The sequence below is a fragment of the Eleginops maclovinus genome, chromosome 3 (assembly GCF_036324505.1).
Source record: "Eleginops maclovinus isolate JMC-PN-2008 ecotype Puerto Natales chromosome 3, JC_Emac_rtc_rv5, whole genome shotgun sequence".
NCBI classification, from domain to species: Eukaryota; Metazoa; Chordata; class Actinopteri; order Perciformes; family Eleginopidae; genus Eleginops; species Eleginops maclovinus.
Window position 1 is genome coordinate 2,966,644 of NC_086351.1, and position 24,083 is coordinate 2,990,726.

Sequence of the window (24,083 nt, forward strand, 5' to 3'; positions counted from 1 at the left end):
AAGATAAATGTATGTGCAGTAGCCTACATAAATCTGAGGTAAGTGGGTCTGAAATATCAACCTAGTAAAGACAACACGTGTAAAACTCAGATTAGAGGAAAGAGACAAAAAAGATTTCATGTTAACGGGTTTAAAGTTCTCCATGGATGTGTCCTTTAATTGTCAAGAAACGTAATCTGAAGTCATGATTTAAAGTTACCTCAAATATTGGAAATGAAGTCCAGACTAAATATGACACATCATTTAGGAAACACTGATTTTATCCACATTTAAAGAGTTAAGCTTATCTCTATACTAAATAACCATGGAGGCTTTCCAATCATTATGCATTGAGCTTACTGAAAATACAAATGTCCCTTTTGGTATAAATACTTTAACTTCATACAACTTTTGTCTGTCTGAGTTTTGCTCTTGTGACTTGTTTTGACTGCCTAATAGATCTCATGACCTTGCAATACACATCTTCTCACAGCTCTTCCTTTTTTTTACTGCAAACTTTATTATTTACCTGGAATTCACCTGCATATTCGAAGAAATTAAAACCACAACAGTTTTGTGAAAAGTATGCAAATGAGTCATATCTGTAAATATGGAGGTCAAAATCTAAAGTAAAGAAAGTGTTTCAAATGGTCATCAAAACTGAAGTAAACATGGCAAAGTGACACTTCACATGCAGAATACGAAATGTTCAAATGTTCAAGATCAAATGCTTAACCGTGAAGGTGCAAAGAAATACTTTCTGCAACTTCACAGGTCGTAAAATGCCCTTGACTTTGACTTTGCAGCCTCAGAGTGGAGTGTGCTGCTCCTGCAGACCTCCTTCTTTCTCCTTTCAAAAGTGAAAATCTGTGGAGCTGACGTGTGGAGTTCTGAAGTTGAGGTCAAACTAATAGAAGGACACGGAGGTGAAGTCCACAGTCTAACTCCCCCACCCTCGCTCGGGCCATATTTAGAGATGTGACTCTTGGCACATCTCAGAAAACAGCCTCTCCCGGGGGGGGTCAACGGGGTCGATGCGGTCTGCAGAATCACAACACAATTACAGCACTCCTCCTTAAAGAGATGTCCGAGGAGGCTGCAGGGTGGAGGGGTGTGTATAGAAAGCAACCCTCTGTTGGCTTTTAGCACCACCCCCTGCCGCTAAAATCTTCTGGTTGTCCGTGCTATGCTGCAAAAAGCGTTTGGGTGTCGCAGGGAGCGTGTTGGGATCCTCTCGCTGTCGGAGTCTGTCACGCTCTCTGCGGACGCACAGTAGAGAGCCTGTAGATGTGCTTTAATCTGCCTTTTTTTTAAAGCACCGAGCTCCTCAATTATTCAGCAGCAGTGTGGAGTCAAACATTCCCATTTAAAGATCTAACACTTGTTTGACCAGCTGAATGTCCGATAGTCGTGTAGAGACAGACAGGGCAGAGGCTGGGTGAGGGGTGAGGACACGAAACACTTTCAGGCTAAAGACACTCAAGAAAAGGAGAGTCAGTAATCCAACAGAATAAAGAGTTTAATACAGAAGCCTTTTAAGCATTTGTCAGGTAAAATAAAGCCTACACTGCAGTAAAAATATACACTTAAAGGGGCCCTTTTTATGCTCACTTTCAGGCTCAGATTTTCTTTTTAACTGGGACATGTCTCCATGCTTTAATGTTCAAAAAGCTCTTTATGTTTCTCACACTGCCTGTGCTGCAGCACCTCTTTTCACCCTCTGTCTGAAACCAGAGTCCAGTCTGCTCTGATTGGTTAGCTGGACGGATCTGTTGCACCTTAGCCTATCACGTACAATGTGTTAGCCAATAGAAGTGTGAGTGTTACACAGTGATGACATTAGAAGAAAACAAAGGAGTCCAATTGAGGCGTTTATCACAAAAAAGCCAACCAGATTTCAAGCCTTTATTCCACTTTCCTCAGGAATAAATGCTACACTACATTTCATTTATACACTTATTATACCAACACTGAGTATACAAGAGTCTTCATATTGGACAATTCAGCAGAACTCTCAGTTGTGTCCAGTGTTTCTCCATCTATTAAGTTACAAAAATCCATCTTAAGTCTTGGCGGTTTTAAGTATCCTTCAAAAATAAAGTGGTTTCAGGGTTAAATGACGTCTCCTCCTCTCTTTACTTTCTCTATCTCACACTATCACAGTGTTTGAGGCTCATCGGTCCCCTGATCCATCACATCCTCGCCCCCCCCACCCCTCCTCTCTTTCTTTTCATTTGACCTATCCTTCACCAAGGCCCAGGGTAATCCCATTGAGTTTGGGCAAAACAGAGTTTAAGGGGGAAGGAGGGGTGAGGCGGGAGGCGGGAGGGAGGTTAAGGAAATCGGCTTTAAGCTTCAAACATCACAGACTTCAACCTGCAGATACAGCTGTGTGTGTGTGTGTGTGTGTGTGTGTGTGTGTGTGTGTGTGTGTGTGTGTGTGTGTGTGTGTGTGTGTGTGTGTGTGTGTGTGTGTGTGTGTGTGTGTGTGTGTGTGTGTGTGTGTGTGTGTGTGTGAACTGGAAACAAAGATGTATAACTTTTTTCTTCGTCGTGAAATGGCTTACTGACCAAACCAGACAAACACAGTATGGCTGGATTCAAAGGTTTTCAGAGACGGTAACACTGCATGATCCTTGAATGTGAGGGTTGGTCAGACAGCAAACACTGAAAAGACGTTCATACTTTTCTAAAACTTGATTTTACAGCTCTGAAAAGTCCTGTCGCCTTTAAGTGTTATGATTGTTTGCCACGATCGCTTGGTAAAAAATACAATTACCTTAATGTTCCTGTTATATTAGCACCTATTTGACTGGCCTGATTATGTTCCATTGCAGCAAAAGCGCCTTTCTAGGTATCCAAGGCCGTTGCTAGATAGGCAACAATTTACATTTTACTGGACTGCATTGCGTTTTACTATATTTGCATCAATTCTGAGTCGCTATACTAGCTTCTAAAATGAATCAGAAGAATGCATTTTCTGATTCAGGACTGAAGTTTGGTCTTGCTCGCCCCACTGGTGCGATGTCCTTGGAGCTCAGCAAACTCAGGGAGTGAAAATGACTAAACATCTACTGAGTGATTTTATTAATTAAAAGAGGGTTTGTGTGAGGACAAAGAAAATGTCTTTCAGGGACACTGTTTGCTGATACAAAATATCCACATTGAACACACCCTGCTCTGATATAAAAAGTGTTGCTAAAGGTTGAAGTTGCACTCAAATCTGTACACGAGATAGTCAGTGAAATGAAGAACTAATGAAGTAAAATGTGCTTGAGTTTCTTGCTCACTATTTCAGGCTTTCGCTTCCCTGTAAATCCTTTTTTTCTGACAAATCTGTTTGTTAAAGCTTCTCAAGGAAAGTGTAGAGGTGACAAGGGGGGAGGGGTTTGTCAGGAGGGAGGGAGAGAGAGAGAGTGGGGGTGAGTGGAGACGTCGGCCCTGCATTTGAACTTAACCTGGCTGTGGCCCGGGACTGACGCAGCAATTAGCACCAGGGATCAGCATCAAAAGGAACGGCACAGTGTGAAGCTGGTCTAATTAGTCATATGAACGGAGGCAACAGACCGACCACTGCATGCTTCAAGCTCCGGAGGGGTGTGTGTGTGTGTGTGTGTGTGTGTGTGTGTAGGCTGATTCACTCTGGTCAACTGCAGGTGAATAAGAGTCCACAGTTGGTGAAGACATGCTTCAGATCAAAGCGTTGTCATGTCAGCTGATGTGTGATCTTACGTGATCTGTTACTGAAATAAAAAGAAAACATCCCCACTGGTTCTCTGCAGGAACGTCCTTTTATTAGCAAACATCCGAGCTGCAGCTGATCCTAATAAGGAGAATTTATACCAGACACTTTGAGTTGTAGCATGTAGCACCAGAAGAAAAGGTGTATTGAAGGCATAATTAATGTTTAAAACACCTTTTAATTTGGAGCTTCTTGAACAGCCAATTATGTTGTTGCTGATCTGTATTTATGTTTGCTTTTATTCCTGAAAAGTGATTTACCCGAACTTTAGAAACCAACAGTCAGATCTGGTTTTCCCACTTAATGCAAACTCAAAATGTCCTGCTTGTTTACCGTTGTCTTCTTGATGTGTAGTTTCTCTGACAGAAACGCTGCGAGCATTGAGCTAACATGAATGCAACTCCACACTTCACAGAGTATTCCAGCAGTCCTGTTATTTTTAACCTTTAAATTTAAGATGCTAGTGTTTAGCAGTTATAATGTTAAGCGCGTTCACCATCTTAGCTTAGCGTGTTAGCATGCTAAGAAGCTAATTCGTTTTGCCCATTGAAAAAGTTTGAGAGACAAAGTTTAACCTCTGATTCATTAAATCCATAGTTGTTAAGACATTTCACTCAAAACCTCCAGCTAGAGGAAAGGTCAGTGGATCGTCGCAGTCATTAGGATGCAAAGTGTGGGAATTATGAATGTCTGCACAGAATTGCATACAACAGAGGAGGTTTTACACAAGAAATGGGATGACTTTGACCTGTTGGTGGTACTGTGAGAAGTCAGAGGATCACAAAAAGTCGTACTAATTCCTTCCCGGAGAACGATGCATGCCATATCTGCTCAGCCTTTTCTTATTTTCAAACTAATTGCAGGGAAATCCAGTTTTTCCAACATAATATAAAGCCTACTGATATTGCAATGGCCCACTGGCAGACGCAGACGTGAAACGCAATGCTGCACAATCATGGGCAAAATAAGAAAACTTCAACTTAGGTTACATGTAAACCAGGGTTCCCGTTAGCAGGTAATTACCGTTTTTTAGCGAGTAAAATGTATAAATTCAAAACCTGCCAGTTCAAATGTCCGGTAATAATGCTCATACAAAATGTACATAACCCTGACTGGACTACACTGGCTAAAATTGCCTGTGTTCTGCCCGTTTCAAGCGTGCCAGCAGAGAGGGGCTTCTGGTCTCGAGTGGTACATACCAATATATACCTTTATCTTGTAATACCAATGAGGAGCATATGTCATGATGTATTCCTATGAGAACCGTGAATATTGGAAGAAATTTGACTTTTAATCCATCCAATAAATGGCTGGTATTTTCCAGTCCGAACCATAGACATTTCCATTGCACACGTTAGCAGCTATCCTGGCTGAACACTAGATTTAAAGAGCGTATATATTATAATGCCTGTAGTCATAACTCCCTCTCCTCCGATAACAGGCCCCTGTGGCCCCTGTGGCCCCGCAAGTGAAAGCTGACTTGTAATATGCACAAGTATCTGTGATAATGGGGATTTACATTGACAAAACAAACCTATGCACATATATTAAATGTAGGCAAATAGTCGCCCCTGCTGCCTGCTCTGTAATCGGGTAAAAAATCGTCGGGGAGGTGAAAGGGTCGGGTCACAACAACAAGCCATTTCATTACTGTGGCTCAAATGTCCCAGGATGCAATTCAATCACGGGGCGATTATTTTTCCCCAGATTCCACTCTGAGGGGAATTGGCTGTCGTTCGTTGCTGACCTTTTCACGCCACGGCCATTTATCCCGGGGAATAATTGTTGGGATGGTTTCCTGGTCATATCCCTGAGTGCTGCAGCTTGTGTGGCGAGCCGTCACATATCCTGTTATCTGCCGCTGTGGAGAAATACTGATGTGTTCAAGAGCAGCGGCACACTCTGCAAAATGCACATCTATCGTAACAAGCCACTCAGTATCTGGTTTTCCATATTTTCAGAATTATATGTAAGGGATATTGTGCAGCGAGGCGGTCAATATTGGAAAATGAACACCCGACAAACCTTCTTCTGGGGATTCCTGACACCCAACGCTCTGTCTTTCAACCTCTTTTCTTCCCTCCATCGACCCTCCTTAGCAACGGTCATTATTTTGCTTAGCAGCAGTGGGTTATCGAGTATTAGTAACCTCTCAAATGTCCGAATTGACCAATCAGAATCGAGTATTTAATCAAGAGGATTAAACAGTGACATGTTTTGCAGGTATTAAATACATTTGAGCACCACAAAGCTGGGTTAGCAACAATTATAGTCTGGCAATGTAAGTATATCATCTTCCTCTTCTTCTTCTTCTTCTTTGGGGCCTTTTTTCTGATGTCCTTGACATGTAAATGGACTATATTGTAGTTGTATTTCTTACAAGCGTCCAGTTATGAACAGCAAAACTATCGCATAAGTAAAAGTCTCAAATCACAAAATAAGGCTAAAATGTACAGGTACTAAACCACAAATGAAACCCCTCTAGGTTGACAAAAAAAGGTAGTAAAACTTGGAGATATCATGCTACCTGGGTTGCTTACTGTTCAACAGACAAGAGGAACTGGCAAGACAAAGGAAACAGCGCAGACTCAATACCCAGGGGAGGAGGCATGATCAGGGAGAGTGAGACTGATCAGGGCAGGTGATCAACAGGGAGGAAAACACACCAGTAAGGGAAGCGATTAGACAAGGCAGGATGTGATACCGATCATATATTATATTACTTTTAACAGCTCTGTAATAAGGTTTTGAGTGATACTTATTAAAACATTTTCTTTTTTACAGACACTTGTGTTCCTTTTCCTTTATTGTGGAAATCTGGCCGTTGCTTTATACTTAAACACTAAGAATAATAACACATGTTTGTCGTACAGCGCTTTTCTGGATACTCAAAGTCACTCTAACAAAACATTTCACACAACACACAGAGATGCAAAATAGAAAAATGTAATACAACTTACGATAGAATAAAAGCAGTGTGGAATGGTTATGGCATGTTTGTAAAGATGTGTTTTGAGTGCTTGTTTTATTTATAGTATTTTCATGTCATTTCTAACTTATCATGTGCTAGAAGAATGGAAGCAAGTGGAAAAGTGCATAGGCCAACTTCTGTAACATATCTTACATTTGTTTGACTCTATAAACGATCAATAATAATATAAGAACAAAATAAGAACACAATGCATCCTCTAATTCTCCTGTTTGATCTGTGTTCTTCTGTCTTCAGCTGGAAGTCTCCCTCTCTCAGCACCATCTGTTTCCTTGGCTCTCGGCGGCTGGCTGTTTCTTTAAGGCTGCACTGGCCCCTCAAAGTGTGAATAATATTCAGTGAGGGGGTAACGCTTAAGTGGGAAAGCTTTTAGCACATTATCCACTGGCAATTGCGACCGTAATCGAGTTTGCCGGCGCAGGTCTCTTATTAAATATCTGCAGCAGCAGGATTTGCATTCAGGAGTCTCCTAATAGGTTTAGCGGATCTCTGGCTCGGCGTTTATGTGAGCCTCCATCTCACAGAGAGGAGAGGGAGTGACATTGAGGAGACACACACACACACACACACACACACACACACACACACACACACACACATACCAAACACTTACACCTAGAAGAAGTCTGAAGTCAGCGTTTTGGGACCATGCTGCCTTAAAGTGCTCCTCGTAAAATCAGTTTTATAGTATTTTTATTTTGTATTTATTTTTTGAAGAATAGACGGTGCACATTAAATAAAATGAACTATTTATTCTGTAAATGTGCCAGATGTATCCATAAACACTTGGCCTGGGGTCAATATTGTCAAACTTATTATAAAAGTGATGCTATATTTATATTGAACTTTAAAATACACACTTTGCTAACACAAATGCATCACTATCGAATATAAATCCTGCATGATGTTTACAGATATGACTTACATAGCTCAAGTTCATGTTATGTATTCATCAAAGTGTCGGGCTCCCTCCAATAGTGCAATTTAAATATGTACATTTAAAAACTGAAAAGGACTTCAACAAAAAACTAACCTAAAAGAACATAATTGTTGTAGGGGTAAATGACTTTCATGAATGTAAACAGCAGTGTGTTTAATGTGCATAGATAATTATAACATACATCATATATAAACAGAAGTGTAAGCGGTGGTAAAACAATGGTACAAGTATATTAAAAAGAAGTGACTTCATGTGACCACCTCCTGTATCCCTAATCTATATCTTCATATTTGCATAGTTGTTAAGAGTTCAAATTAACACTCGACTACAGATGTTGCATGTTGCTTTAAATATATGTTACTTGTACACCCACACAGCTGTTTCTCACAGTCAAAATAACCTCAAAGCAACTCAAAACCAGAGTCAAATTCCTTTTGAGTGTAGACATAGTGTCCAATAAAGCTGATTCTGACTCTGATTGGTTGTTGTAAAGCAAGCATTTGTTATCAGGCGTGTTGAGGAACTACAAACAACACATTTTGTCTCCTTAGGTTACGTCTAGACCGGATTCAGGCCCTATCAGGTTAAAAGCAAAGTTAGGAAGTTCTTTAATCGCTTTTGATTGAAGTCATACGATGATAACATTTTGACAAAACTCAGCTCAGAGACACCAAACCAACTGTCTGATAATGAGGGAATTATAACTGGCCTCATAGAAATAATGTGCATTTCCTGTCGAGCTCTGTGTGTGTGTGTGTGTGTGTGTGTGTGTGTGTGTGTGTGTGTGTGTGTGTGTGTGTGTGTGTGTGTGTGTGTGTGTGTGTGTGTGTGTGTGTGTGTGTGTGTGTGTGTGTGTGTGTGTGTGTGTGTGTGTGTGTGATAAAGATTAGGGGCTCACTGGTGTGTGTCATAGAACAGATTAACCCAAGACTGCTTCTCCTGCACTCAATAAGGTTCTGTGTGTGTGTGTGTGTGTGTGTGTGTGTGTGTGTGTGTGTGTGTGTGTGTGTGTGTGTGTGTGTGTGTGTGTGTGTGTGTGTGTGTGTGTGTGTTTGTATGTGTGTATGTGCGTGAGGGTCTCACAGACCACATAATGAAGGCATAAGGCAGAATCAATCGTACATTTTTTCCCTTGTGACATTCAGTTCAAGCAGGATGAAGAAGGAAGCTGTACAATAATCTGAAGTGCAACCTGTGTGGGACTAACCAGTCAGTGGCGTTCTGGGAGTTTTTGCTCGCTGTAAGCACCAGCAATACACTAGAAAAAGAAGCACTGCAACTTAAACTTATTCTCTTTGTGTTGAGATGAGATGGTGTCTGCAGAATGCTGTGGGTGTTTTTTGTGTGTGTGTGTTTGATTGCATGTTATTCAAAGGTATTTCTGGAAAGCACAAAGGGGATCTCGTACATCTTGAATTCCTCGTACTCACTTTATTAATTACATTTCTGTCATCATACCTTCAGGAAAACATATAGGACCATAAAGGAGAAAGAGAACATACAGCAGACACTATGAGGGGACATATTCACAAATATTTACATGTATGAACATGGCACAACTCAGATGGGGAAGGATGGCAACACCGTTGAAGTGCATAACCTCCAACTGCAAGCGTCCCCTGTCCCTCCTACATACATAATACTTGAATGGTCAGATGAGATACATGAAAAACTAAAAACAAAGCAACCCACGGCATTTCATGTTATAGCCACGAAATGTAATCTACTGACTCGTGTTCACAAAGCCACAGATACTAACACATGTTCCCGGAACTAAAATACGATGTTTGTTTCCCTGGGGACGATTTTAATCGCGCACCATGGAAGTGAAAGTGCACAGGTGAGTGTTTAGCATTTGATTCGTTGTTTAATGTGTTTAGTAACTTTACATTAAAGCTCACAAAACTGTATTATAGACGCTTGTGTTGTTTGACTGACGGAAAAAACGGCTCCGCTCATCACTCCGTATAATTACCTCTACAGGTGGGAGAGTAAACAGCAAGGGTCCGGATTACCTGCAGATTAAACCCCATTCAATAAAGGTTTTTGGTTTTTATAAATGTAACACATGGTTGTCTCATTATTCTACTGTTAATTATTTGTCCTGTGCAAAACATCTAACAACAAGCCTTAGGCTACTGTGTCGCCTCAAAACATGGATAGCCTGCAAAAAAAAAACAGCCAATCAGGAAGGCCTTTGTGATTTATGAATCAGAAACAGGTTTGTTGCCAGGTAGGTTAAGACATACGAGGAAATGACTACGTAAACTTACACACACACACACACACACACACACACACACACACAACACATACACACACACACACACACACACACACACACACACACACACAGCTACACATTAAAGATAGCACGTTTTACATTGAATGTAAAAGGGATATATACCTGTAAAAATTGAGTAGAATAAAAAATGTGCATTTTACCTTATTTTTCTTTAACTGTTTCTACATAGTACAATATTCAACCGAATAATATTAGCACATTACGTTTCTTGTAGCAAAAATGTTGAACATATAGTGACTGTTGCTCCACCTCATACTGCTGCTGGCACAAGTTCCCATAAATTACAAAAATAAACCCCTGATTTTCTTTTATGCACGTGGCCATTGTACCACTAAAAAGTAAAGCAACCCCTGAAGCTAGCAGCATTTTTTAACACAATGTTGGAAACTCATAAATTGAAGCTTCACTAGTATGTATTACAAAAAAATGTGGCTATTCTTTAGCTTTTTAAACCCGACAGGACAAAAGAGCGCTAAAATGTTCTGATCGTGCATCAGAGAGTGTTCTGAGGTGACTCGAAATGTTTTGATTTCCAAACAAAACTGACTTTTATTCCACGTTATTTGGTGACAGTGTGTCAGTGTGTTTTTAATTCAGTCTTATTCTAAAACATGTCAATTATTGTGAAGCTCTCATAATCACTGTACCGCTGCCATTAATTATCAAATAGCTCCATCTTGGGCAAACATCCCTGCTGTTGATATGCTGCTGGGTTAGTGACTCCCAACATGAGGTCTGGGGCCCTCCAGGGTTCCGTCAGAGGGCTACAACCATGACGTAAATTCCACTTGTTATTTCCCTCCCCTTTTATATGGTCCAAATAAATATTTTTGCTCACCAGTAAGTAAGTCATTACCCCACTGTCATCACCTCAGTATAGGCTGTAGGAAGTCAGTATTACTCCCTGTGCATGCTCTGCAACATTAAGACTATTGAACGTATTGTTTTACATTTATATATTTCACTTCTCCTGCATTATTCTGGTCTTGCAACATCATTTTTCACAATTCTTCTCTGTGTCTATTTGCATTGTTGGAGGATCCTGGGACTCAAGATGTTCATTACTATAGCTACTCTGCATATGACGCTAAAAACCTTTGAGTCTTGAATTTGACACATATAAAAAGCCCCTGACAGCTTCAGGTTTTGTAATTGGCTGCTGCAGTGGGACAGTGGGAGTGTGACGTTGAAACAGACGTAGTGATTGGAGGGAGGCCGGTTATTATAAGGGGAGGCTGCCTCTGACTGAAGCTTCCCAAAGAGCAGCCGGCTTTAGATCAGGCAACGCAGGACAAAGTCAGTGGAGTCAGTCCGTCTTTCTCCACCATGCAGCCAACAACTCGACTCACAGCCCGGCAGTAACAAGTGTTTCCAAAGCGGCCAGTGTTTACGCGAGAAGATTGTGCGTAAAGAGCGAGGACAAACTGTGCGTCATTTTCCCGTTTTTTCCTGGAGTGAAAAAGCAGTCGGGGTTGAGCTTTTCCTGGAGGATTTTTTATTTATTTTTTACTTTAAGAGGAGTATTTTGGTCACAGATTTATTACCGACATGGAGTACACGTCGTCCCCGAAACCGCAGCTCTCATCCCGGGCAAATGCTTTCTCCATAGCCGCCCTGATGTCCAGTGGGAAGCCCAATAAGGACAAGGAGACGGAGGAGAACACCATCAAGCCTCTTGGTGAGCATGGAAGACGGCATGGGGAATAAAATATACAGTACATTTGAGTTTAAATCAGGTGATTTGATGCGTAAGATTATAACTGGTGTATGGATAATGAAGGATTTAAGTGGAGACGTGCAGCCAATGAAGCAACAAGAGAAGAAAAAATACCAAACTTCAATAAATTCTCAATATTTAAATAATCTACAAGTGTGATAACATGCCAAGACAGCTAATTAAAAATAATATAGCAATAATAATACAGGAGAATAACTTAATAAATAATGAAAAACTGTCCAAAAAGGGAACTGTCAAGCTCTTAAATAATGCAGAAAAATCCGAAACATCACAAAAATAAATAGGTCGTTACATTTACACGTTTTTGATTATTTCGATTTATAAAATTGCAGTTTTTCTATCTTTTTAGCCATTCATTATGATTTAAAACACAAAGGGGAAATTTGATTTGAATTGTTTGTTTAATTTTGAGTTTTTACAAAAAATAGATACTGAAAATGTATAGGCCTATACCTCACATTTTGGAGCAGATCTAAGCAAATGTGAATGTCATTTTTATTTGAATGTATGTGTAATATGCAGCAACTGTGTCATTGAAGCTTTCATTGTGCAAAGTGTTACGGATTTAATTGACAGAGCTTCAATTAAGAAATGTGCAAAATTAAATAAATTGTTTTTTTTTAAAGATTAATAAAACAACCACATTTATTAATTTTAAAACGTGGTTCATTCCATTTAACGACGAATATTAAAGCTGTAGCCTAAAATTGTATTCCCTTTTATTTCCCATTACCCTGGACACGGAACATGGATTATCTAGAAATAACAATGATTAAAAACAAAGAAAGGGAACAAAAAATATATGAAATTACAGACTTTTTTATTAGATATATTTCTCTTGTGTCTGATTAAACAAAGCTTCAGATTCAGATTTGATTGTCCATTTAATTAACATGTAACGGGAATGTGTCCTTACCATACACATTATACAAAATACAATTAACACACACACACACACACACACACACACACACACACACACACACACACACACACACACACACACACACACACACACACACACACACACACAAAACCGAAATAACAGAAGGGTCAGAGCTTCATGTTGGCATTGGAAAACTCAACCTCACTCTTCTGTTTATTTTCCTGTTCATCACAACAACCAAAAAGAACAATTTGTGGAGAAGTCTTCCTGCACGCAGCAGTCTCTCGCGGACCTGTCCTCCCTGGATGGGCACGGGGACTTCAGCGGGAGCGCGCCCGCGGTGTGCACGGAGCCGCTCATCCCTACCACTCCCGGAGTCCCGAGCGAGGAGATGGCGAAGATCTCGTGCACCCTCGAGACCAAAGAGCTGTGGGATAAATTTCACGAGCTCGGCACCGAGATGATCATCACCAAGTCTGGAAGGTGAGAACATAAAATGTCTTAATTCTATTCTAACTTATTGTTGTATCATGTAGCCTAGCCATGCAAAAGTAATACTAATAACAATAATTATTAACATTTTAAATGCATTGTCTTTGAAATTATAGATCATTGGATAATAATGTAAAGATGTGGTTCATTCTTAAAAAAGGTCATTTTCAGTTTACTTTATAGCCTTAATGCACGTTTTGGAACTCATTACTTTATTGCACATCCAACAGTCTCATGAAAGATAAAACACAATAATGTTAATAACAATAATAATATTAATTTGACCACCTTTTTATTTGTATTTTTACTTATTTTTTGGTGTGTGATTTATGTATTTTATTACAGCACTTTGGTCTGGAGGTTTTAAAGTGCGTTAACCTTTATTGTAGTGAATGTGTGCCTTCTTACAAAAGTCTACTTTTCTTGTAACTTAGGGCCATCATTTTTCTTCAAATGGTGAATGACTGCTTTAAAGCAAAATCCACGAACACAAATATTTACTCTCTTCTTGAGGTGTTCAGGTTCTTTGTCACATCTTCAGCTTTGAAAATATATTAAATTAGAAGAATCCTGCAGCCCTCTGAAAGAGCAGAGATCTAAACAGTGAACTGCAGAGTTAACGTGGTCTGATACCTGACCTTACGTCCTGAGAAAAACAACGAGCTACAGGACCATATAAAGCCTTCAACCATCACAAGGAATGGGTGCACGAAAAGTAAATTAATAGATGAAATAAAAGTCGAAGCCAAATGAATCTGTATCTGTATTCATTTCGAAACGTATAGAATTACGCCTGTATTCCTGCACAGCGTGACCTAACGTGTACATGCAAGTTCGTTTTCGGCTTTGGCAACCTGGAGGGTGGGGGGGTTGCATTGAAAGCATTCAGTTAGAAGAAATACACATGGTAATTGGATACTCCCTTACTTTTTATCTTAGCTTTCTGTAATTAATTTAGAGACAACAACATAAAAAAAAATAGACAAATATTTTATTAAGGACTTTTTCCTCAACCGATTTTATTTGGCCTCGGAAATAGCATTTCAATAATTCAAATAATTGAATATAAATATATGAAAGACTAAGAAACCAAAACGTTCGACCTACGAATAAAATAAAGTAACACCTGTCTCTTCTCCATCAGGAGGATGTTCCCCACCATCCGGGTCTCTTTCTCCGGGGTGGATCAGGACTCCAAGTACATCGTGTTGATGGACATCGTCCCGGTGGACAACAAGCGCTACCGGTACGCTTACCACCGGTCCTCCTGGCTGGTGGCCGGCAAGGCGGATCCTCCTCTGCCTGCCAGGTACACACACTCAACGGGACACCTGTCTGAGCAAAATACAGACTGTGAAAATCTATTGTTTTTCAAGTGTCAATTCATCTTTTAATTTTGTTAATGTCAGACAAAGTGACAGACAGCTATTCATCGTTTTTATGGAACAACGTGTAGGCCATATATAAATCTGGAGACCAAAGAGCTAATGGAGACGGATTAAATCATTTAATTTTTACCAGGAAACATCTGGGAACATTCATGCCATGCTGACTGATTTCATGAAGATGTCAATTCAACAACAGGCAGCTGAAGACGTGTTTTTTAGTCACTTTGCTATTATCCAGTGAGGTCATGTCCTCGGTAGGATTCTCAAATGTACCCATTTTAAGCCCAGCAAAAATACATTTAAAGGATCCCAATTACCAAGGAAAATAGCGTTGTGTCTGACTGGGGTTATATTGAGGGACGTGATGTCAAGGACTAAGTAATTATTTAATGAGGCAACTAAACGTAATAAAATGATTTATTTATCAAATTATTCAAAACGAATTAATGATTAGAAGAATACTTATTGGCCGAGCTATGATGGCTAATTTTATTTTTACATTTATATTCACGAATTGGTTCATTTATAAATCATGAAAAAAATATTTGTATCAAATAAATGGATTTGGTGTTGTTGCTTTTTCGCTATGCTATGTTGAATAAACCTTTTAAAATATGTAAATTCAATCATTATCCGCTATGTCACGGTAGCATAGAACGCGGCTGCTGGGTGAATTATACTTTTCTTAATAGCCTTTTTTTCACAGCTGTGCGTTGATTGGTTATCAAACGCCGCTCAGCCAATCACAGTTGAGAATGTGACGTCTTCTTCCTCTTCTTCTTCTTCCTCAGGTTGTACGTGCACCCGGACTCCCCGTTCACCGGAGAGCAGCTCGTGAAGCAAATGGTTTCCTTCGAGAAAGTGAAACTGACGAACAACGAGCTGGACCAGCACGGACATGTGAGCACGTGTTACTCTCTACTCTGTTGCCTGCAGTGTGTGGAGTGTGTGTTCCTCTGTCTTTATTTAAGTTAACACACGTAGGCCTTGGAACCAATGCCTCTATGTTTCACTATAAATATATTACTATAAAGTATTCAGATGCTTTATTTAAAATACTTAAGTCAAAGTCCTGCAATCTAAATCCCACCCAAGCAAAAGTATACCTATTATCAGCTAAATGCTATTAAAGTATACAAAGTAAAAGAGATCATTGTGCAGAATAATTGCGTGTATGTGTGTATATAATTACATTTATACTATATCTGATATTCTTAGATAATGCTGCTTTAATTATCATTCTACTAACGAAGTTCAGATTTAAAAAAAAATATATATATATTAATAATTTGACTAGTTGAATTTTTGGACATGCATTTTGTCGAAAGCATTATATGGTATAATATTTGTATGTTTAATAAGTGCAGATAAATCGATAGATAGATATACTTTTTTGATCCCAATTTGGGAAATCATTTCTTTACAGAAGCAGTGTTTACTTAAAAAAATGGAATAGAGAATTAACAATTAAAAATACAAATGAAAAATATTATATCAAATATAAACAATGTAAAATATTCTGGATTATACTACAGGACCATAGACATAATGTATATACGATAGTATATCATTTACAGATAAACTGAAAATTGCAACTTGTAGTGGAGTAGCATTGAATGGAAATACTCACGTATAAGTACCTCCAAGTTGTACTTGAGTAAATGTACTTAGTTACTTTACACCTCTGAAAACATTGTGCAAATACGTTGAAATTGCTGCATTTTACCAGGAAGTTAATACCTTGTGCGTGCTTACATTTTTAACTAGCTTTATTTCAGACTCAACGCATAAAAAAGTGACTTCCAAACTGTTAACATTTTTGGGGGACTTTGTCTTCTGTTCAAACGTTTCAGTTTTAATTTATGACTAAGTAAATGTGCCAATTCAATTCTGGATATCGACCAAACTGCATGTGAAAACATTTTTTAAAAGGATCCTACAGAAATATAGAGTTTCTGTTGCAGAGCTTTGTCTCTGTGTCAGGTTCAAAGGCCGCTGGGACTTTATAATTACTCCCCTGTCAAGAGCAAGTCGCTCCTCTAATCCTCCTTTCACTGAAAGCTCCATGCCAAGCACAAGCAGGGAGCAGGAAAACATTTGAGAACCGACAAAACCATCTAAAGTTTGTCCATGAATTAGCCGTTAGACACAGCCTGGAAAACAAGGTGATTATTATCTTAAAGGGCTGTGAGGGTTTTTTACCAGTCCAAAAATAGCTCCTGACGTTCACATGGAGGTAACCAAAACAAACATAGAGCACATCAAACAAAAACATGCTGTACTGTATTCCCTTATTATCCAAACAGGCAATATTCATATTTAATACAGTCAATATTATTAAGTTGTTTGATTTAAAAACATGTTTTTTACACCAAAAGAAATCCATAAAATGCAAAATATCAGAAAATAAAAAAATACAATTATCTCAATGCAAGGTTCATTGAGTAGCTTTTCTGGAGAGACATTTTATACTAAAAGATGATTAAACACACACTTTATCCTCATGATTTCATTAGATAATGTGTGACACATTTTTGGAGTATAACCTTAAAGTTCTTTTATGTAAACAGAATGAAATGTCAGTGTTTTCTCAATATATTTTCCATTGTTTAGTCAATAAAACGTCAAACGACAGTAAAAAAACGACCCTCCTGTTTTCCTAAAACCCAGTGGGATGCATTCAAGTTAATTGAGTAGCAATGATGCATGTTTTCATTCTAAAAAATGATGCACACAGGATAACTGCCACCCTTTTCTACAGTCTGATCCGCACTTTGACCCTGTTCGTTTCTCATTGACCATCATTATTTCTCGCTCCTCTTGTCCTCCTGCAGATCATCCTGAACTCCATGCACAAGTACCAGCCTCGGGTCCACATCATCAAGAAGAAGGACCACACCGCCTCGCTGCTCAACCTCAAGTCTGAGGAGTTTCGCACCTTCGTCTTCGTGGAGACCGTCTTCACCGCCGTCACAGCCTATCAGAACCAGCTGGTGAGTGATGGAGGCTGAGATGGCTGCAGTGGGAATTAAAGCCCACTTGTCTTTTTCTTCTTCTTTTGATCAACTTGTAAACTTGGCTCATTAAACGGAAAATCTTCCAGACACACAGTAGCCTTTAGGTTTGAAAGTTGAATATTGCACTGAATATTAAAGGCCCAAAAACATTTTAGGTCATCTTTATGAAAGTAAAGAAACGGCTTTAAATCCGGAGCTCTTGTGTCTTTGCGAAGAGAGACAAGCCGCGTGAAGGAGCCTGTTGAGGCGGGAGAAAAGACAAAACCAGAAGGAGAAATGTTTTGAAATGTTACGCTCTTGTGTTTCCCAGATCACCAAACTGAAGATCGACAGCAACCCGTTCGCCAAAGGTTTCCGGGACTCCTCGCGGCTGACCGACATGGAGAGGTACAGGGGATTCTGGGTCCTGCACTGTGTGTTTACTCACGATAAGATGCAACTGTGTGTGTGTGTGTGTGTGTGTGTGTGTGTGTGTGTGTGTGTGTGTGTCCACTGCTTTACAGAAGCTGCTGTGTTTATATCCTCCTTATCACTTCTTCTTCTACACTCTCCCTTTCGTTGCCTTTCTTTCTTTTGTATTTTTGTCTCGTTTCATTCCTCTCGTCTCTTTCTTCCCTTCATATACTTCTGCTCTCATTTCTCACGCATCCTCTCTTTTCTTTTACCCAAGAGTTTCTTCCTTGTTGTCCAATCACTGCGTCTTTGATTCTTGCCACCCCTTCTTACCTTGTTGTCTCCGTCATTTTCCTTTTCGTCTAATTTTTGAGTATTTTTCTTTTCTTTTCTCCATTTTTTCCATTTTTTTCTGTCCTTTTTACTATTTATCTATACTTTATGTTTATGTCCTTTCTTTTTGTCTTTCCCGTTTTATTTTCTTTCCACATGTTCTTCCCATCGTCCTATATCATATATCATTTGTCATTAATCTTCTCTTTATTTCTGTCCTTTCTTATCTTTCCTCCACGTCAGGTCTCCATCGTGTATATCTCTTCTATTTTATTTTATTGAATCATCCTTGTCTTTGTCTTTTCTTGCCTCTCCATTTATTCTCTATTAAGTTCATGCTGTTTTACGTACTGTACCATATTGTGCATAAAACTGATGCCACACACACACACACACACGAAGACACACACTAACACACTCACACACACAGTAACAATTACAAGTCCCCGTCCAAAGGATTTCTATGGACGATGCCAAAACACACACTTCTCGTAATTCCTGATTCCGGCACAACGGCCAAAATCAGCTGACAAAATCAAACCATCTGCCCATTTCCCTCAATCAAACATCCCGAAGCAGAGAAGTCCAAATCTGAGATCCAGACACCCCCCCCCCCTCCCTGTTCTTCCTTCTCCCTCCTGTTCTTCTGTGTCTTTCTCTTTTTGAGGGCTGTGAATTAGACCTGATCAATTGATCTTCGGGGAGCTGCAGAAATCACATTAGTCTGGAGTCGGCCACTGCACTAAAACACACTGTAATTCAATTGGCTGCAGTGACTGATAGAAACCAGCATGCACCCCCCTCCCCTCGCCCCTCGTGCATTGTGGGAGTTCGCTGTGGCCTCTGTGCCGGAGGGGCCCGACGCTGATAAAAACACACACATTTGTACTCCTCTGCTGACAGATATTGCACTTTCCTAACCTAATTGGAGCTGCAGAGGGAGGGGGGGCTGCTAATGTGGACGCATGGCTCTTATGATGCAGACCACTTGCCTGTCACACACACACACAAACACGTGCCTACTGCCTCCCCCAACAATTTGTGTCACTGTGTTTTAGAAGTGCTATCTGACAAGACTCAAACGAGCTAATGGACTTTGTGGGATAGTGAACATACACAAACACACACACCAAAATAAACATGCACAGTCAACAACAACAACTACACACACGGCATGAACACACACATATCAGACAACTAAGATGCCAGCGAATACATTTATGTTCGTGTTGAATTCTTATGTGTCATATTCCACATTTATCTGTTGTGGAAATCGTCATGAACGGGAATGTGTGTGTTATTGGTTTTGGGGTGCATCATATCCCTGCACTAGAAGCATAGAGATTTATTTTGGGGCTCTCTCTTCGGCTTTTGCTGCAGGGAAAGTGTTGAGAATCTGATCCACAAGCACTCGTACGCCAGGTCGCCAATCCGAACCTACGCCGGAGACGAGGAGAACATGAGCGAGGATGGACTCAGCGCACACTCCAGAGGTGAGAGTTCACACACACACACACACACACACACACACACACACACACACACACACACACACACACACACACACACACACACACACACACACACACAAACAGCAAAGAAACAAGTGGGTGAGAGGGATCAAAGAAGTGCTGCAGCACAGAGGCAGTATGAAAAAATAAAGAGCTTTTTGAATATCAAAGCATGGAGACATGTCCCAGAAGAGACGCTAAATAAAAATATGAACCTAAGAATTTGTGTAATACGTCTTCTTTAAGAGCCTACAGTTTGCCACATCAACCCTAATATTTGTGTCTTCTTCAGGCTCAGCGTTCACCGCCTCAGACAACCTCTCCCTGAGCTCCTGGGTCACCACCACCTCAGGTTTCTCTGGCTTCCAGCACCCACAGTCCCTGTCGGCCATGGGCGCCGGCTCCCTGCCTCACCCCATCCAGGGCTCCCTTCCCCCCTACAGCCGGCTGGGCATGCCGCTGACGCCCACCGCTCTGGCAGGAAGCATGCAGGGCAGTGGGCCGTCCTTCCCCTCCTTCCACATGCCCCGCTACCACCACTACTTCCAGCAGGGGCCTTACGCCGCCATCCAGGGACTGCGGCACTCCTCCACGGTCATGACGCCCTTCGTATGACTCCGTCCTTGGGGAGGAGACGGCCAATCTTCACCTCAACGCTCCAGTGAAACCAGTTATCCCTCCACTCCGGCTCATCACTCCTCATCCCGTTTGTACCTTTCCCCCTGGTCTGTGTAAATAGTTTAGTGAGCGAGATGAAGAGGATCTGGCGTTCCGATCCTGAGGGGAAAAAAAGGACCGTGGCGACTCATGTTTCTACAAACGCTTTACTGACATTGTACAGACAACCTCAAAACAACCTAATAACTTAAATCAGGACAAGACAGGAAGCATGTTTGGTTTTGAACCTTGAAGAACAGAAAGTGGATGCTCACTTTAAAACTCAATTGACAGACGCTCTACACCAGGCTTTACAGACAAAAAAGGAGAAGACATACTTTATCAATCCCTGAAGCGGGAATCCATAAGGCAGGTTCCCGGTGATCTTTGCCAACCTAAGCTGAGGATTTTGGAGAGACTCCCCTGATGCTGCAGTATGTTGGACACTGAGGACATTGCAGCGTACCAGACTCTCAGCTTTTTCTCTGTTTTATAGAAAGTCAGCCATATGTACAGCTCAAACTCCCCACTCTGTTCAAAATAACTGTCTGAAACACGTGTTAAAATGCATTGTACAAAGATGAAAATGCAACATTTACTCCTAGGTAAATCCTCACTGTAGATTGCTAAAAAGAAATATTCATAGGACGCATGCTGACCGCAGTAGAAACACGCTGGGGAAACTTTATATGGAATATTATGGGATGAATAAGCTCTTTCCTGCAACAGGGTTACGGCTCTTTGTGTGCTTTAAAGGCTTGGTCACACCAGAACAAAAAACCCAAACAAAATCCTTTAATTTCAACAAAATCGGCAGATAACTCAGAATGATATTACTGCAGTAAAACAGGAACCAATGACCAATAGCAAACTGTCCCCACAGTGCTTAGTAGCAAGAGTCAGATCAATCAAAAATGTTGGAAACTAGTATAGCTTATTATTTATTTATATGAAAAACATAATCCCTTCTACCTCACTCTCAAAAAAGTAGCTCTGATGTTTGGTTGAAAAACTCCTGATTATAACTACCACAAATTCCTTCATTTTAACCCTTTAAATATTTCATTTCACCCAGGTTTATGTTGTGGAATTTACTGGTGTGACTGGGCCTTAATTAAGAGGGATTCAAATACACAATATGTTTAAATAATCAATTTTAAAGAAGTCAGATTTTACTCCACTGGCGATAAATGAGTTTTCATCTGGGCGTTAGGGGCTTTAATTTAACCTCATCAATCATGCATTGAAATCTCTTTTAACGTCCAGGAACATTTGAAGGGTATCAGCAGGTTGTGTGTGAAACATCCCTCTGTTCCCGTCTGTGGACTGCAGCCCGTTAGCAGTCTGTTAGCAGCCTGTTAGCAGACCGTTAGCAGCCCGTTAGCAGTCTGTTAGCAGCCTGTTAGCAGACCGTTAGCAGTCTGTTAGCAGCCTGTTAGCAGACCGTTAGCAGCCGGTTAGCAGTCTGTTAGCAGCCGGTGTTAGCAGCCTGTTAGCAGCCCGGTAGCAGTCTGTTAGCAGCCTGTTAGCAGACCGTTAGCAGACCGTTAGCAGTCTGTTAGCAGACCGTTAGCAGTCGGTTAGCAGTCTGTTAGCAGCCGGTGTTAGCAGCCTGTTAGCAGACCGTTAGCAGCCCGTCAGCAGTCTGTTAGCAGCCGGTGTTAGCAGCCTGTTAGCAGACCGTTAGCAGCCTGTTAGCAGCCGGTGTTAGCGACGTGATTCATGGCTTTAGCAGAGCGTCCTCACCTGGGAATAATGGCTCTGTGCTCTCTCATTTAAAACCAGCAGGCTAGAAAAGAAAAGTGGTGACTTCCACTCATTAACAGTGCGGTGCATAAAAATGGCAACTCACTGGTGGAGTAATTTATTTAAAGGATATGAAGAAATACAAGTTACACAGGTGACATGGTCGTACCTGGAACAAGAATTAATACTGCTGTTTTGGAAACATTTTATTAGGATGTCACATTTTAAATCAAGCAGATCTGCAGCAAAAACTCTCCATCTCTTCATGTCAAATGAATCCTAGAAACTACAGACAGATCAGTATGCATATGACCGCCTCTGCATGACAACAAAGTGCAGATGTTACAGAGCCTACGCCAAACTATATTTAAGGTTATTTAGAAATTGTTTCATTAATGCATTGTTTGTCCCAGAAGAGAGAACAAATTGCGTTGGTGCTGCAAAAGCTCAAAAAAACAATTGCAATGGATTCATCTGCAGATGGTAGTTTGTCTTATAAATTGTCTGATAGGTCTAAACCCCCCCAAATATTCAATTTGTTGTCATATGTCAACACACTTGTTTTATCACAAGGACTAATTTCTAAAAAGTTAGGTACAATATAGATGTTAAACAACTTCAAATAATGTTCCTACAGGCAAAAATGTGACTTTTTCGAACACAATATCGCACAAGATATGTAGTTCCGGGGGAGGGTTTTTGCAGTCAGGCTGTGATGATTTATGCTAAAAGAAAAAAAAAATCCAAAGTCACAATTCAATAAGTATTTGGACTTGTTGCATCATGGGAGCAGCATTTCGATGCATCAGAAATTAGATACCCTGTTGATTCAGGTGTGTGTTATGGACGATTAAGATGTGTTGTATGCTTCTCTGTGCAGGATTCAAAATCTGTTTACACAAACACTGTTACTATTGTCACATTTTTCACATCATATGAAGCCAGTTGAAGTTGAATATTGACCTAAATATTCTCTTCTGACCCCTTGCATAATTTGTGTTGTGCAAGCCATTCATTTAACCTCATTTGTTCATTAAGGACGTCTCCTACTTTGACCGATGTGCAACATGAGTTTGTCTGACCGATGTGTCCATGACCTGAATGTTAACACCATCAGTGTAAATGTAAAATACTTGTTTCCCCCCTCTGAACCGTACGCACAGCCCCCCTTTTACCACTGAGAATAATCTCTTTTTTTTAAAACATGAAAAAGTTTTCTTTTGTATGCCATGATATGTCACCGAACGAGATTGTGTTTTGATGATTTTTAAGTGCAATATATTTATTTTGCTCTCTGGAAATGAAATGTGTAATGTACTATGCCGCATTTAAAAAAAAAAAAAAGTTATTTGTAAACATTGAGAAATATATATCACCACCCAAAAAATCTGAGTTTCTTCTTTCACTGACGTGTTCACTTCTCCATGAATCACAGTGTTGTAAATAAATTAAATTATGGGATCATTTAAAAACTGCAAAACGTATTTATTTAGGGTTCTGTGACACCCATTCAGAGGAGATTTTCATTTTTAAAAAGGCACATTTTGGGGAGTTTTCTTCAGTTTTATAGACAAAATATTAAACATTAAGAAGCCAGATTGGAAAGCTGTTATGCACCACTGTAGAAACCCACAAAAACACTTACAGTATTCATCTTTCTTGAGCTTCAACAGGATGTAAACACACAAGCAGCTCTTATAACACAAATACTGAAATATTTCTCCTTTTTTTTCTATTTCTAAGCAATTTAAAGAACTTTTGATTTTCTAGTTTGAAGTTGGGATTAGATATAAAACATTAAAAAGCCAAAATGAGTATCCTAGAATTCTCATGTCCCTGAGAAAAACAGCTTGACCAGATGCAAGTATCACTAACAGATCCTACACCACCACCTAGTGTTCAGCTGTTGTATTGCTTTATCGTGATCAAGGCAAGTTTATAAAGTACCTTTCAACAGAAGCCAATTC

At 40.1% G+C, this 24,083-nt stretch overlaps 1 protein-coding gene across 1 annotated transcript; it reads left to right on the forward strand.

Annotated features, from left to right (window-relative positions):
- The first annotated feature begins 11,232 nt into the window (after nucleotides 1-11,232).
- On the forward strand, nucleotides 11,233-23,479 carry tbx20 (T-box transcription factor 20). Its single transcript, XM_063879633.1, has 8 exons — nucleotides 11,233-11,633; nucleotides 12,825-13,062; nucleotides 14,216-14,380; nucleotides 15,251-15,359; nucleotides 17,294-17,452; nucleotides 17,787-17,863; nucleotides 19,583-19,695; nucleotides 20,006-23,479. Exons 1-8 carry the CDS (start codon nucleotides 11,504-11,506, stop codon nucleotides 20,326-20,328), a joined length of 1,314 nt encoding a protein of 437 aa, XP_063735703.1. The 5' UTR covers nucleotides 11,233-11,503; the 3' UTR covers nucleotides 20,329-23,479.
- The last annotated feature ends 604 nt before the right edge of the window (nucleotides 23,480-24,083 follow it).

What these genes read in the sequence shown, in the direction of transcription:
- tbx20 (XM_063879633.1), top strand. Translation starts at nt 11,504, where the DNA reads ATGGAGTACACGTCGTCCCCGAAACCGCAGCTCTCATCCCGGGCAAAT. An exon ending in GATCCTCCTCTGCCTGCCAG is followed by an intron (nt 14,381 to 15,250) that starts GTACACACACTC and finishes CTTCTTCCTCAG; the next exon opens with GTTGTACGTGCACCCGGACT. An exon ending in ACTCAGCGCACACTCCAGAG is followed by an intron (nt 19,696 to 20,005) that starts GTGAGAGTTCAC and finishes TGTCTTCTTCAG; the next exon opens with GCTCAGCGTTCACCGCCTCA.